A 13911-nucleotide genomic window follows, 5' to 3' on the forward strand; every position below is an offset into this window, starting at 1 on the left:
GCGAAGGCACGAAACCACCGGGCGAACCTTTCGTCTTGAGCGTGTTTAGTGGCAGCGAAGCCCCAACCCCGCACGTGCTACTACTTACTTTGTAGATTTTGTTTCTTTTTATTTCAACCGCTTGCCCATTGAAGAATTTGAATATATTCCTCGATTAGACGCCGACGCCGTTCACGGGCTCTATAGGATAAAACGCGTTTATATCGTACTGTCGAAAAGCTCCACTGTGGCTGCGGTACGCTAAGCTTCCCAACTCCGCGATATAAACCGAACGCGGTTGATCAAACCACACAAAATGTTTGACAGCATGCCGTTTGCGGTTTTATCCGGCGGTTTGGAGCAATTTCTCGCTTTTCGATACTCAGTGGTGCGGTACTCGGCACGTTTTCTGTGCTGTTGCGTTCCTTTGGCTTCTCTTTGGCGTGTTTTTGTTGTTCTCCATTGCCACAGCGGGCACGACTCGCGGTCCGGCTTTCTACATACCGGCATCGAAAGCGGGCGATTTGTGTTGAAACTCCTCAGTCCCGAGTGTAGCTCGTAAAGTAATTGCGTGTTTTGCGAAAATCTATCTCCACTAACCCACCCAGCAATCGTCGTGTCGGTGAGCATGCTTTCTGAACCATTTGCCAAAATGTTCTGGTGAAAAGTGACGGATTTGTTTGGGACTTTCCCATGAGTCTGTGATCGATCAAAACGTGTGAGCGTCTACGTGCGTGTGTTTGTAAAGTGCTGGAAAATTTGATAATTTACTTCAAAACGAAAATATCAGCTCGGGATTGTGCGGAAAATCGTAACACAGGGAAACACCTAAACAGCCCCGCCAGTCCAGAAGCTTGGTGATAACAAGCGGCGCTACAGAAGCAACAGAACACTCCATCAGCTGGAAAAGGAAACCTGGAAGGGGCTGGAAAGGAGCGGAACGAAAACAAACATCGGCCCATCGATCTGCCTTTACACGGAAGCCGAAAAACCGCACCCTACGCTTTCCTCGGGTAGGTGACAATCTTTTCGGCCCAGGTGCTGGTCACATGTTGGAGTGGTGCGATTGAGAACTTCTTCGCCCCCTTCATCTTCCTGGCCTTCTCCGCAAGTCTTCACAACCCCGAAAACGAGCTTCCATCGCACACCCTCGCACATGTTGCTCCACGCCTGTGTGGGTGCTTTGGGAGCGAGATTATGTCCTCCCGTGCATTTCCTCCCTCTGTTGCTGGTATCCACACTTTCCCACACGGCCAGTATCGTACGATGTTTTTTGAAACCTTGAAAGTGGCGAAAACAAAATAGAATAGCGAGCGGGCTAACAAGAACACCACCAGGAGTTTCACGAGCGGAGAAGAAGTTGGCTGTAAAGTTTCGACGATTTCCGCGGCTTGCTTGGCGATAGCGAGTCGTTGCCATAGCCACCCCGAGCAGCCGTAGCTAGATAAATCTCGCATTATGCCGCGCCGAGAAACGAGAGAGACGATGGCCACGCTGAAGGTGGTCATCCGGCCGGCGATGTTCAGTGTTTGTGGGGTGTAGTTGTTTCTTATTCTCGTCCGATGACTCACGCGCTCGAGCGAGCGAGACCGCGCCAACCGCGCGGCAAGGGAAAAAACGAAGATGATAGACACCGGGGAATCTGATGCGAGAGTAGACCGAAAGCACGAACGCGTGAAAGAGCACCGTGGGAATGGGCAAGACGAAGAAGCATTATTTATCTGCGAAACGATAAAATTAATTTTTAGAACTAAAAGCGAAACTAGAAGCAAACGCCCCTACACGCAGAACCAGCGCGCGCGGGAGCGCAACGTGTATTGGTCAGTGGTTTCTTACCACACATTCGGTCTTTTTCTTTCGGTTAAGGTCCAGCAAATCGCTTCAAACTCTTTCGTTTCAAACGGAAGAAAAACTATTTCTTTTGTTTTAGGATGAACTCCTGGTGCAGTTGGGAAGCTCCACACGACGACGGAAGGGAAAATGAAGCCACTTGTGCGAAGTTTTCCACAAGGAAACTTTGTAAGCTTTCTTCTCACCGGTAGCAGGAATGGATTACAATTCACTGTCCGCCAGGGTCAATACACATTGGAAGCCGATTTCTCCCGTAACAGTATCCATCGCATCGTGAATTGCATTCGGATGCATTTCGCTGTTGGAATGGGTACAGCCATGCTCGCCAAACAAAACGGTGACAATGCGCAGAGGACATGGAAACGTGCCGCGCCCGACGCAGGGTGGCTACAAGTGGTTGTTGGGTAGCAATTCTATGGCGAGATGTGTGCATTTTGCTCAAAGCCAACACTAACTAGCATAATTGCGCTAGCCTACTTGGATAGGCATGAGCAAAAGAGGACGTGCTCATTGCGCGCCGGAAGGGTTTTTCAAGATGCTTGAGCGTATTCCAGATTTATGTAACACTCGAGCGGTGCGAAATGCGAGAACTCCCAACTGTAGATTTGTTTGTTACTTATACTTACTGTCTTTCAATCATGTAACTTTTGTTAAACTGTTTAGATCATTCTTTGTTTGAATGAAAAATGAAATGAAACCTTCATTAGAGGGCGAAGTTTTCAACTGATGATTTGGTGTTTTCGAAGAAGTCATGTCACGCATTGCAGCCGTTTATATATTTGCTTCGCTTTCTTTTGATTTTATTAATTGTTATTTTATTTATAACTTTTCTTCTTTTAATTATTTTTGCTGTATTATTTTTGTTAATAATAATCCATTGTTCGAATCATAATGTTCAATGTTTAATCCAAGTTGAAATAAGGTGTTTGAAAACATTTTACACACTGTATGTTGCTATAAATTCAAAAGATGAATCACGAACAATGCAACAAAAACTCCTTGCTGTGGCGATAAGGCTGGAGTTGCAACTGTTGGTGGTTATTGTGCACCCTCAAAGGGAGCAATCACGATCGTGATAATGGTCACTGAATGTGCACGCATGTGCACTTTACAAATATCACATGGTATACTTGTGTTTCAACGCACTCCAGCTTTGGTAAATACCCCTGACGAAACAGACCGCCATTTGATGCAAACAGTTGACCGCAATGATATCATTTACCGACACAATCGATGACGAAAGAAAAGAGGACAACAATTGCTTATTTGTTTCGGTCACCTTGTACAATTCTACGAACGAGCACACACTCCATAGATAATTTATTCAACTCTTCTCAGAAAAGTACTACAAGACAATCCTATTACCGTACGCAATGTCACATAAACAGAGTCAGTCATTTGCACGATTCAACTGGACCTGCACCCTTAAGTAAACACCACTTAATTGAAATCAATTTGAAGGAATTCAGGTCCTCAGCTACAAACAGTCGGTGCTTGATGAAGACGCTGGCATTGAACAATCGATCATGTTTTGATCTTTGTTGGCGAACTGAAGCGATGCAACAAAATGCTGCTTGAACTACGGTATACACACAATGAATTTAGATTCAACAATTTAGATCCAACGAATGAATTCCAGTCCAACATAGCATAAGCAAAGTGGTTATTTTTAACGCAAGCCACAGACCAACCGCTGCATGATAGAAAGCCGATCCGAAGGAATAATACAAGTTGTACCGAATGGAATTTCTTTCCCGAGTGGTCTGCTTGGTGTCAGTATTCCGAATACCGTCCTCCATTGGAATACGTGATTTGAAGTACGCAAAATCCGGAGGTCGGCACAGGGCAGCAAATCAAACCGATATCTTATCGATGGCCACAGCAATCAGCCGGAAACTATTTGCTTTTCATTTCAATCGATAATTCTAGATGTGAACGTAATTGCTTTGCCACATTAATACCGTCGTGCGGGCGAGCTAGAATCGATTAAATGAATACTGTTTACTGTGCGCTTTTACCATCCCCAGTAGATCCGACGTGCATATACCATCTGGGTAATTATGGGCGAAAAGGGGCGGCAATAATTAAGCGTTTAAGGAAGCGGCATGGCTGCCAGATTACACATTGCACGTGTTAATAACAGTGATTAAAACTCGTAATTTTATGTTTGTGTTTTTTTGCGGACGTTTTTATCGCTAGAACTACAATAACGCATAGCTTTTGTATATTAAACAAATCGAATTTCTTGTGTATCAATTGTAGTTTGTGGTGGTTCGCCCGTAATTCAGGGTTTAATACCATACGGCTCTGTCCGTTCTATATTAATCAAAAAGAAAAAGGTAGTTTGTTTAAAAAACTACTATAATCTTAGAAACAGCAAAGTGTTGTTCTACTGCCATATTGATGGAGTGCCTCGTGCAAAAGAGCTAAATCGATGTTCAATATAAAATTCTTTTTAGATAATTTTACAATTTATTTATGTCATTAAAGTTCCATTAACATGTAACATCTTAAAATTGAACGCTATTAGGTAACGGAAGCACCCCCAAAATAAAGCAAAAGCGACATCGCATTGGCGATAACCCGCCTGGGTGTAGTCAAAATGCTGTTACCACCTACACGCGCCACGTGGTCAATTGATATAATTTGCATGGTGTACTGGTGTAGGGTGCTGTTCGCCCACGAAAAATGGCTTCCTTCCACAGCCACGTAACAAGCACTTCATTTCCAGTGTTGCTACACAATGCTCCGGTCTGTCTGGACCACCTCAAAACCGCCAGATATCGGACGCCGGTTCGAGTTTCAGCTGCATTCTATTGCTTCGCAGCACACACATTTCTACAGCACGCCAAACAAGGGGGTGTTGATGGTTTCATTACCGTTCTTTATCATTCCCATCGAGTGTCATTTGCGCTATCCAATGCGAATGCGGCACCCGTCGTTCAATATTTGATCATCCTTCGCCACGCAATGCGCGTGATAACGCACGGAAGATAAGCTTGGTACATGGAGTACATTTTATTTATTTTTGAGTCGTGCAGTTGTGACTCAGTTGAGCGGGCTTTCTATTTTTCTTTCCAAATCATACGACATTGTTTATGACGCTTTGCGACTGATAAGCACCGGTAGCCGGCCACGTACGGGGTGCACAATTAAAGTCTTTCATAATGTACCGGCCAAGCCTACTCACGAGACTACATCAATCATTTACAGAAGAGATTTTGCGGAATTCGGTTGGCAATTAAGCCGATTGATCCTAATCTTTGGACATTGTGGTCCGAGGCGCACGACCGGGAACGTACCACCGATAACACCGATAATGATGGGTATGGAGTATTCTTCTATCAGAGAAATTGAGTAAATCTTCACTTAGAAACAGTGTTTCGCTTCGAACGGTTCGTAACGCTACGAGTTACATAACGGCTACATTATGCTGAACGGTGAAGAAAGAAAACAACAGAAACTTTATGGTTTTGGTAATCATTGGAGTATTCTCGTCACGCACAAACGTGTAGTCCGTCGTGGCTGTGGAATCAGCCATAGGTCGATTGTCACCGTTATCGATCGTCAGATTTGGACTGTACTTGGTTTGATAGCTTCGCATGTCTTTCGTAATAAATTTAACTTGAAAATGCGTATAAGTAGGTTAAATCAAACTGGAACGGCGTCCGACTTGTGCAACGTTGAGAATAACTAGTAATTAGGAGACCTGACATTTTGTCCTGAAGTGGTATATTATTCATTAAGACTGGTTAATCGGGTTCCATTGCCATTATCACGGATAAATTCACTCGACCAATTGTGTATGCTTGATCAACGATCGTTAGTTTCCTGTCATTCAATGCATTCTTACGGTCATGATACTTGATCAACGACGGATTGTTACAATTACGCACCCACGGCGGCTCCTTTGCCGTATGATTACATACCCATTTATTGATCTTATAAAATGATACGCTTCTACTTCTTGGCTTAGATTCTGCCATGTAGATAGTAGATTTAAATTAATATTCATATAGTCCTGTATCGACAATCAGTATGGAATATGGCTTACCATATGAATTATCCCTTATATTTTTAGTTCAAAATTACTCTGCTTTTACAAAATATTCCCTGATCAACGCTGTAACACCCAAATGCTTCTGTACTGTAATATTTATTTTATTTCTTAATAAAATGCCCTTTTTTAATACCGATATAATACCGTGGAAATTATAGTTTTCGCCTTCAAAATCAGTCAGGTGATCTCGATTAAAAAAAATCCTTTCAATGTATGACACAAAACATTAACTTCAATGTTAAATGTCTTTTTATGCTTAATGCCTGTACGATCGTTCTCAGTATTGCATTAAAATCGTTGTTTATGAATTTTTTATTCACCATTTTTTAATCATCCGCTCTGGAGTTTTTTTTGTCTTACTATTCGTTTTACTTTCGTCGAAACCAAATTGTTACTCTAAACATATTCAAATACGTGTTTCATTGATGAAAATGAGACATACTTAGCCATAACGCCATACGTTATAGAAATTCTTAGAGAAAGAGGTGTTGTTGCCAAGACAAATGGAATGAATAGAAATGTGCCTTATTTATACAAAAAATGTGCAATATCGATTTTACTCTGTAAGGTTGAAAACGTAAAATAACCAGCCCTCAACACATGATTCTGTTGCGACAGGAATAGTAGTAAAAATGCACGATATACAATGTCGTGTTCCATTATTCCGCTCGTTTCAACAACTGCTCATCTTTCCGTTTTTCACCCTGTCACCTGCTACAATGTCCCTTTAGCTCTTGAGCACGTACGACCCGCCCCAATCCCAACCTGCCTGAAAGGGACAAACAATTTTTATTACTGTGCCGCTTTTTAATGTTTGACCATTTGTTAAGGCTCATTCTAGGGATCGCTACTTTCCACCGACGTTAATAAATACTGGTCCCACCAAGAGAGTGCCTGCTGCACGACGTCACCATGCCTGTGGAAGAGGAACGGAACGTTATACCGGATCTACCCCGAGGACCGCTCTGCACGTATCGTTCGAAGGCTAAATTCAATTGGAAGGACTTTCGTCTAGTGCTAGAAGATAAGGATCTAATCAAAATCAAGGTATGTCACAGGAGACACATGGCGTAATACTTCAATGTCAATATCAAACTTGATTTTTTTTTTACAAACCGTTGACAGTACGACATATGGCGCCGGTTAGAGTCAGAACCACTGTTTGCACCGGTGACCTCCACGCTGTCGGCCGACCAGCAGAAGGAACGCGCAGCCCGGCAGGTCAACCGGATAGCCGATCTCGAGCTCGCACCTCCGGAAATTTACTCGAAACCGTACCAGTACCGGGTACGCTATCTGATGAGTATCAACGAGGCACTACATGCCGTCTGTCCAAGCCTGTCGGTGAAGATAGCGCTAGGCGTCGGTCTGTTCACGAACGCCCTGCTGGCGATGGGCACCGAACGCCATCAGGACTTCTACAACAAGGCGTGGAACCGGGAAGTCATCACCTGCCTCGCGATCACCGAAGTGTCACACGGCAGCAATACGAAACGATGCCGCACGACGGCGACGTATGATCCGAGCACGCAAGAGTTTATCATTCACACGCCCGATTTCGAAGCGGCCAAGTGCTGGGTCGGTAATCTTGGCAAGACCGCCTCGGTGGCGCTACTCTTTGCCATTCTGTACACGGCCGATGGCGAGAACCATGGATTGCAAGGGTTTCTCGTGCCAATCCGGGATCCGAAAACACTGCTTCCCTACCCGGGGGTGACGGTGGGCGATATTGGCGAGAAGATCGGGCTGAATGGCATCGACAATGGGTTCGTGATGTTCAACAATTACCGTATACCGCGCGAGAACCTTTTAAACCGCACCGGTGACGTTACGCCCGATGGTACGTATGAGAGTACGTTCAGTGAGCCCGGCAAAATCCTGGGCGCCGTGCTCGAATCCTTCTCAGCCGGGCGGCTCGGGATCATGCAAGAGTCTTCAAATACGCTGTCGCACGCGGCAGTCATTGCGGTGCGGTATGCGGCGCTTAGAAAACAGTTTGGCACCGATCGCGATGGTCCTGAGCAGTCAATCATCGAGTACCAGCTACACGTAGGTGTCATCGATCGTGATGATCGTACGTTTGTCCTCGATCGATTTTTACCGTCTGCTCCTTTTTTGCAGCAATGGCGCATATTCCCGTACCTGGCTGCCGCCTGCGTTCTGAAAGTGTCAGTATTCGCCATGACGGAAACGTATCTGAAGACGGTGCAAAAATCGCAAGCCGAATCGAACGGGTTCGAGCTGCTGACGCAGATCGTGTCTGAGGTTCACGCCCTTGTGTCCTCCTCTAAACCGCTCGTCACGTGGACGGCCCGTGATGCGATACAGGAATCACGGGAAGCCTGTGGCGGTCACGGGTACCTTCGGTCGGCCAATCTCGGTGAGCTACGCAACAACCACGATCCCAGTTGCACTTACGAGGGCGACAACAATGTGCTCGGGCAGCAAGCCTCCAACTGGCTCGTGCGCCAGTGGAAGAACGCCAAGGTTGAAAGTCCGGTCGGTACGGCCACCTTTATCGAACGTCGCGAGCAGATCCTGCGGACGGACTTCGAGACGCTGCAACGATTGGGGATTTCGGTGGAAAGTTCCCAATGTATGTGGCACGAGTCTTTAAATCTACTAGCAAACTATATCTAATTTCCTCTTGTTTTTCTTCCAGTCATGCAGCAGTGTTTTGAATGGTTAATGTGCTGGCTGCTGCAGCAAAGTGTTACGCAGATGGACACTGCAAGTAAGGCCGGTATGGATACTTTCACGGCACGCAACAACTGCCAGGTGTATCGGGCCCGAGATCTAAGCCGCGCTTATGCCGAGTATTACGCTCTCGAGAGTTTTCGGTAAGAACAGTAAATTGGAAGGTCGTTTGTGACCCTCTCAGGAAATGAGCCATTTGCAATGTATGTTCTCGCCCGCAGGACACGTTGTGCCCGAAACGACGTTGACGAGAAATTGCGGCCGGTCCTGTTCAACGTTTACCTTCTATACGGCTACTGGTGCCTCGATCGACACCTGACTACATTCTACGCCGGATCGTTTGCCCACGGACCGGCGTTCGGCGAAGCTGTTCGCGGTGCTCTGTTGAAGGCGTGCGACGAGCTGAAGGATTCGGCCGTTGCAATCTCTGACGCTCTGGCTCCCCCCGATTGGGTACTCAACTCGGTAATCGCCAAGTCCGATGGTCGGCTGTACGAGAACATACAGATGGTATTTATGACGAATCCGGGAGCAATGGAACGGGCCGCCTGGTGGAAGGATGTCATACCGACCAGGCCGCGGAGTAAGTTGTAAAAGGAACCCTTAACGTTTAACCGGAATTCGAACAACAGGGTAAATACGCTACGGGTTTTAAAATGTTTTTCTTTATGCTACGTTTCGTTTTATGCTCGTAAAAGTGCTAGCGTAATCGTATAGTGCAATGATAGCTACCATTACGGTGTCTACCCACCCGTCCCTCGGCCGATTGTGGCGCACATTCAGAAGTAGAAGCATACCTGGGGAACCGTGTTTCATGTTAAGCGTGTCGTGTATGTATGAGTGTTTATCGAAAAATGTGTTAAACTATTTTGGCCGTGAATGAGCAAACAACCGGTGGGTTAAGAGTAGCTGAGTCTAAATTTCAAGTTCTGGTTCTGGCAATAGAACAGTGTGTGTCTGCACATTGCCTTTTCGCGTTTTATTATCAGTTCAATCATTATTTCCCCATTTCTTCTTCGAACTACTGTATGTTCTCCAGTATGGGCGCCTTCTTTACGGAAGGTTGTATAATAATCTCTTTCATCGTGTCTCGCGATCATCGTTAGGTAAATGAATGTTCAAGCGCCGTGTGCTCGTGGCGAACATTGACAGGACAAATCAATTCGTGACAAGAAAAATGTGTCTTATCTATATACCTTTTTACGAACTCCAGATCAAAATGTTTAATACACTTCGATACTTCAACCTATCTAGAAATGGACCAAATGTGAGAAAGGTAAAGAATCGCGAGAATAGAGTGCCCAATGTTCGAAAATAGAGAAAGAAAATCTTTCTAACTAGTTAACGTGGATTGAAAAAGCACGATCAGAGTCATCCTGTAGTTTTGTGTGGAAAATTAGTTAAGTTTTTTAAATTCCATGAATTCGAACCGATTAAAGCACGGTTCGTGCGTTGCCAAACTGGTAACGAAGTTGGTGAAACGATCGGTCTCTTATTTTGGCAACTTGTTATCACGATACTCTATAGTGCTAGATCGTGTTTTTGATGTTTCGCAAGCCACCACAAGGCGCTTTAGTCAACGGTAAATAGGTGTTTAGTGTACGAAACCACGCTACGATAATAAGAATCCCTCTCATGAGCTTAGCGGACTAGCGTTTCCTTCTATACGTAATCTAATTTATCTCTTTCTTTCTACAAAGTCATCGTTAACGGTTAATTGAAAATGTAATGAAGAATCTGATCGGGTCATAGGAATAAATTGTTGATTTTTTAAATATATTTCTCACGTGACGGAAGCGGACTAGAAAATCGGCATAACTTTTACCCATTTTCAGACCCCTTCTCGGTTGCTCGTTCTCGCAGTGGTGAGTTAATAGATGTGTATTGTGGATGTGACCTCTTCACTGTCGCTAGGAGCATACAAATATCAGCTAAGCAGAACTGGAAAAGTGAGCTGTCTGTTTAAACAATTGTTTACTTAAGCAGAAAAACGGATGTATAAAAATATGTATCTATATACACCCTTTACATATATACACGAAATGAAGCAAGTATACAGATAGGGTCGCGTTTCTTGGATGGACGCGTATCCTCAAAGAACACTCGGATGCCGTTGGAGTTTCGGCAGAAGTTTAATGTAATTATATTTGGGGCGTTTGTTTGAAAAAATAAACAATGTTTAATACGTGAAGTTTATGAATAAAACGTATTTAGCGACAAACAGTACAACAATTTAATCGCTTAAATTTATGTTTCCAAATTAACGGAAGTATTTCGTCTGTTCATATCAAAATATACATTTATTGATCATTCCATTATTTGCTCTCACATACTTATCAGTAATAAACATATCGCACACATGCACAACACAATCGTTGCTTAAAGGAGACTGACTACACTGGAAGGAAACGTTGTACGAAAGCAGCACAGGTCGCCTTTTTATCCTTTACCGATTCGCTTACCAACCATTTTACCAACAAAATGAGCAAACGCAAAAATTCTCCGCAGAATAAGAATTCCTTTAACTTGTGGGAATCACTGGAGTAACGACACGCGTGCTGAAACTAACGACCTACATGATGCTGCATTGTTCATCATTTTTACCCGTTCCCTTTCCTCCACCGACAACGTTCGGCAAGGGTCGTGATGGAGACCGCTTCGGATGATGCCCGGAGTAAGACACGCCGAGCCGGCCTCCGCTTTCCTCGTGAAAGTATTTGTCCTTGGGTACTTTGGTGGTGCGGTGGCGCTCCACCAATGCTACCTCCTCACCGTCCGCATTGATCAGAGCCGTGGCCATCGCATCAGTTACCGTCCACAATGTGCTCTTCATGATCAGATCGATCGGCGGATCCGGTTTGCGGTTAGTTACCGTGCCCCACACCGTCACCAAGCCGTTCCCTTCAATTTTGGCCGTTTTGCCGAACTTGTAGCGCACCTCGGGCGCGCCCGTCGGTCGTCGCACCAACTGCCAGCCGTCCAGGGAAGACTCCTGTTTCGATTTGTTCTGAATTCGCACGAACCGTCCGTCGGGATCGCACTCGCTAATCTCCAGATCTCCCTTGGCCGAGGCAACGGTCGAGTAATCGAGCGACTCGTCGAGCGTGTTGCGCTTTCGCTTCAGCGACGATGGTGTCCGGAAAAGCCGCGAGCTCGTCGTGCTCGTCACGCTCGGCGTTATGTTAAGGCGCGACTCCTCCGACGACAGCAGCTTATCGTACGCCGCGATTTCGAGATCGAGCGAAATCTTAATGTCCATCAAGTCCTGGTAGTCCTTCAGCTGGACCGCCATTTCGGTGCGCATTCGGTCGATCTCTTGCGCAAGGTTTGCCTTTTCCTCGTCGTAGCGTGTCCGCTCGAGGATCGACCGCTCCTCGAGCGATCGGATGCGTCCCTCGAACAGATCGGCCATTTCGTCGCGGTTCAGGCGCAAACGCTGCTCGTACTGGTCGCGTAGCTCCTGTAGGGATTGCTGCAACTTCGTCTCGTACTGTTCCATCAGAAAGCCGTCGATATCGCTGATCTCGCTCTGGCGGCGCAGCTTGCTCTCCGTCAGCTCCTGACTGTGAAGCTGCTCCTTGAACGACAGTTCCTCGCGCAAGCTTTGGATGTTGTTCTCCAGATCGACGCGTATCAGCGTTTCGTGCTCGTATTCTTTCCGCATAGTGTCGAACGTCCGGCGCAGCTTGTCCAGCTCCTTCTCTGCCTCCTGCAGCGCCTCCTGTAGCTTCTTGCGCTCGGAGCAGATCGTGTTGTAGCTCGCGGTCAGCTCAACGCACCGGGACTCGTGTGTCCGCGCGTCCTTTTCCAATTCGCTTAGCTCCTTCGTGCGGCGGTTTAGCTTCTGGCGCAATTGCTCGGCCTCCTCCATGTACCGCTTGACGTCGATTTCGTACTTGGCCTTGTCACGAGCCGTTTCGTCGAGCAACTTCCGGGCGTCGGCCAGCTCGTGGTCGTAGATCGACTTCAATCCGGATACCTCTCGATCGGCCGTTTCCTTGCAACTGCTTAGATCGAGCGACAGTCGAGAGTTTTCCTGCTCGAGATAACGAACCCGCTCGATGTAGCAAGCGAGCCGATCGTTTAGGTTCATGAGACTGTTCTTCTCCTGGAGACGACTGCGCCGCGACGGGCTCAGCGCCGTTTCTCCGGACGCTTCCGAGGCACTGGAGACGGTCGACGCGGTGGACGAAACGGGCGAAGTGCCGGACGAGGCCGCCGTCGTGGCAGACGTAGCTGTTGTAGTAGACGTGGGTTTCACCGATGATTTCTTCATTTTTTGCGACATTTCACCAAACCGGGCGAGCTGCGGCCAGTGCGCAGTTGTAGGACGCGTTTGAGGTTATGTTCAAACGCCAACGAAAGCACTACTTGAGAGTTTGCTTGTTCGTAATACCGTTTCCGTTTGCATCGGTTGTAACGATAGAGTGCACTCGTTGAGGAATGTCCTACTTTTTTCGATTAATCTTTTCAATTTTGAACGCTTTACTCGGTTTGAAGAGCAGTCCTTGCCGGCTTAACACAGCACACCACGGAACGGACGACTTTCGAGACAGAATGGCCGGGATACTCAGAAGAGCGCCAAAGGGTATTTTTGCGGAGAAGCTGCTTTTTTGTTCTCACTGCAGAAGGGTTAGTAGTGTGCGTGCGCGCTTTGTCCCTGAGTTCCCTGAGCAAACGAGGAAGCGTGTTAGCTAGAATGTAGTACTTTCTTTTGTTCTCGTGCGGCTTGATCGCTGTTGGCAATTCGCTATAAATCCTTTAAAATTGAGCAAATTTCACTCGAACTCTTATACACCGTTGGTTTAGTGTAATTTATAGCAAAGTGTATGAAGAGGCATTTGGTCGAGACGATCCTTGTGAAGATCTCATCGAACCTTTCCTTGACCTCCGTACTAAGCTGGCAATTCTGTTGAAATATCCCATGGCATTCTTTCGGAATGGTGGCTTTACCACCATCTCCTCAATCTCGCTCAAGTGCTCCTTAGTTTTCGCAAGCACAACGATATTTACTACAGCTAATTCTTTTAGTTTAGCCAATTGCATAGCGTGCAAAAAATTCTGAACGTCTGAAGAACTGATTTTCGCGGTGTTGCTCCCTGATAAGGTTTATTATTACCAATACTAAATCCTCTGTTTTGGCGGCTTCTTCGAAAGCTTTCAACTCTTCAAAGTTCAATACTGGAACCACTCTTTGGAAATCGGAAATGGTAGATTCTTCCACAGCATCGAATTTGAGTTGGTTTGAGCTCGTCGACATCTTAACGTTGTTATGCAAGTTACGGCAAGTTCTCCAAGTTCACGCTTGCCGCACCAGTTACAAG

At 46.0% G+C, this 13911-nt stretch overlaps 2 protein-coding genes across 2 annotated transcripts; one reads left to right on the forward strand and one right to left on the reverse strand.

Moving 5' to 3' along the window:
- Positions 1-765: 765 nt before the first annotated feature.
- Positions 766-10725, forward strand: LOC131206896 (peroxisomal acyl-coenzyme A oxidase 3). The gene is made up of 6 exons (XM_058199486.1): positions 766-992; positions 6721-6937; positions 7016-7939; positions 8012-8486; positions 8553-8730; positions 8809-10725. Exons 2-6 carry the CDS (start codon positions 6803-6805, stop codon positions 9179-9181), a joined length of 2085 nt encoding a protein of 694 aa, XP_058055469.1. The 5' UTR covers positions 766-992; positions 6721-6802; the 3' UTR covers positions 9182-10725.
- A 185-nt stretch (positions 10726-10910) lies between these two features.
- On the reverse strand, positions 10911-13217 carry LOC131209285 (lamin Dm0-like). Its single transcript, XM_058202317.1, has one exon. The coding sequence runs from the start codon at positions 12873-12875 to the stop codon at positions 11160-11162; it is 1716 nt and encodes a 571-aa protein (XP_058058300.1). The 5' UTR covers positions 12876-13217; the 3' UTR covers positions 10911-11159.
- Positions 13218-13911: the final 694 nt, after the last annotated feature.

This window comes from Anopheles bellator, chromosome 2, assembly GCF_943735745.2.
Source record: "Anopheles bellator chromosome 2, idAnoBellAS_SP24_06.2, whole genome shotgun sequence".
Classification (NCBI taxonomy): Eukaryota; Metazoa; Arthropoda; class Insecta; order Diptera; family Culicidae; genus Anopheles; species Anopheles bellator.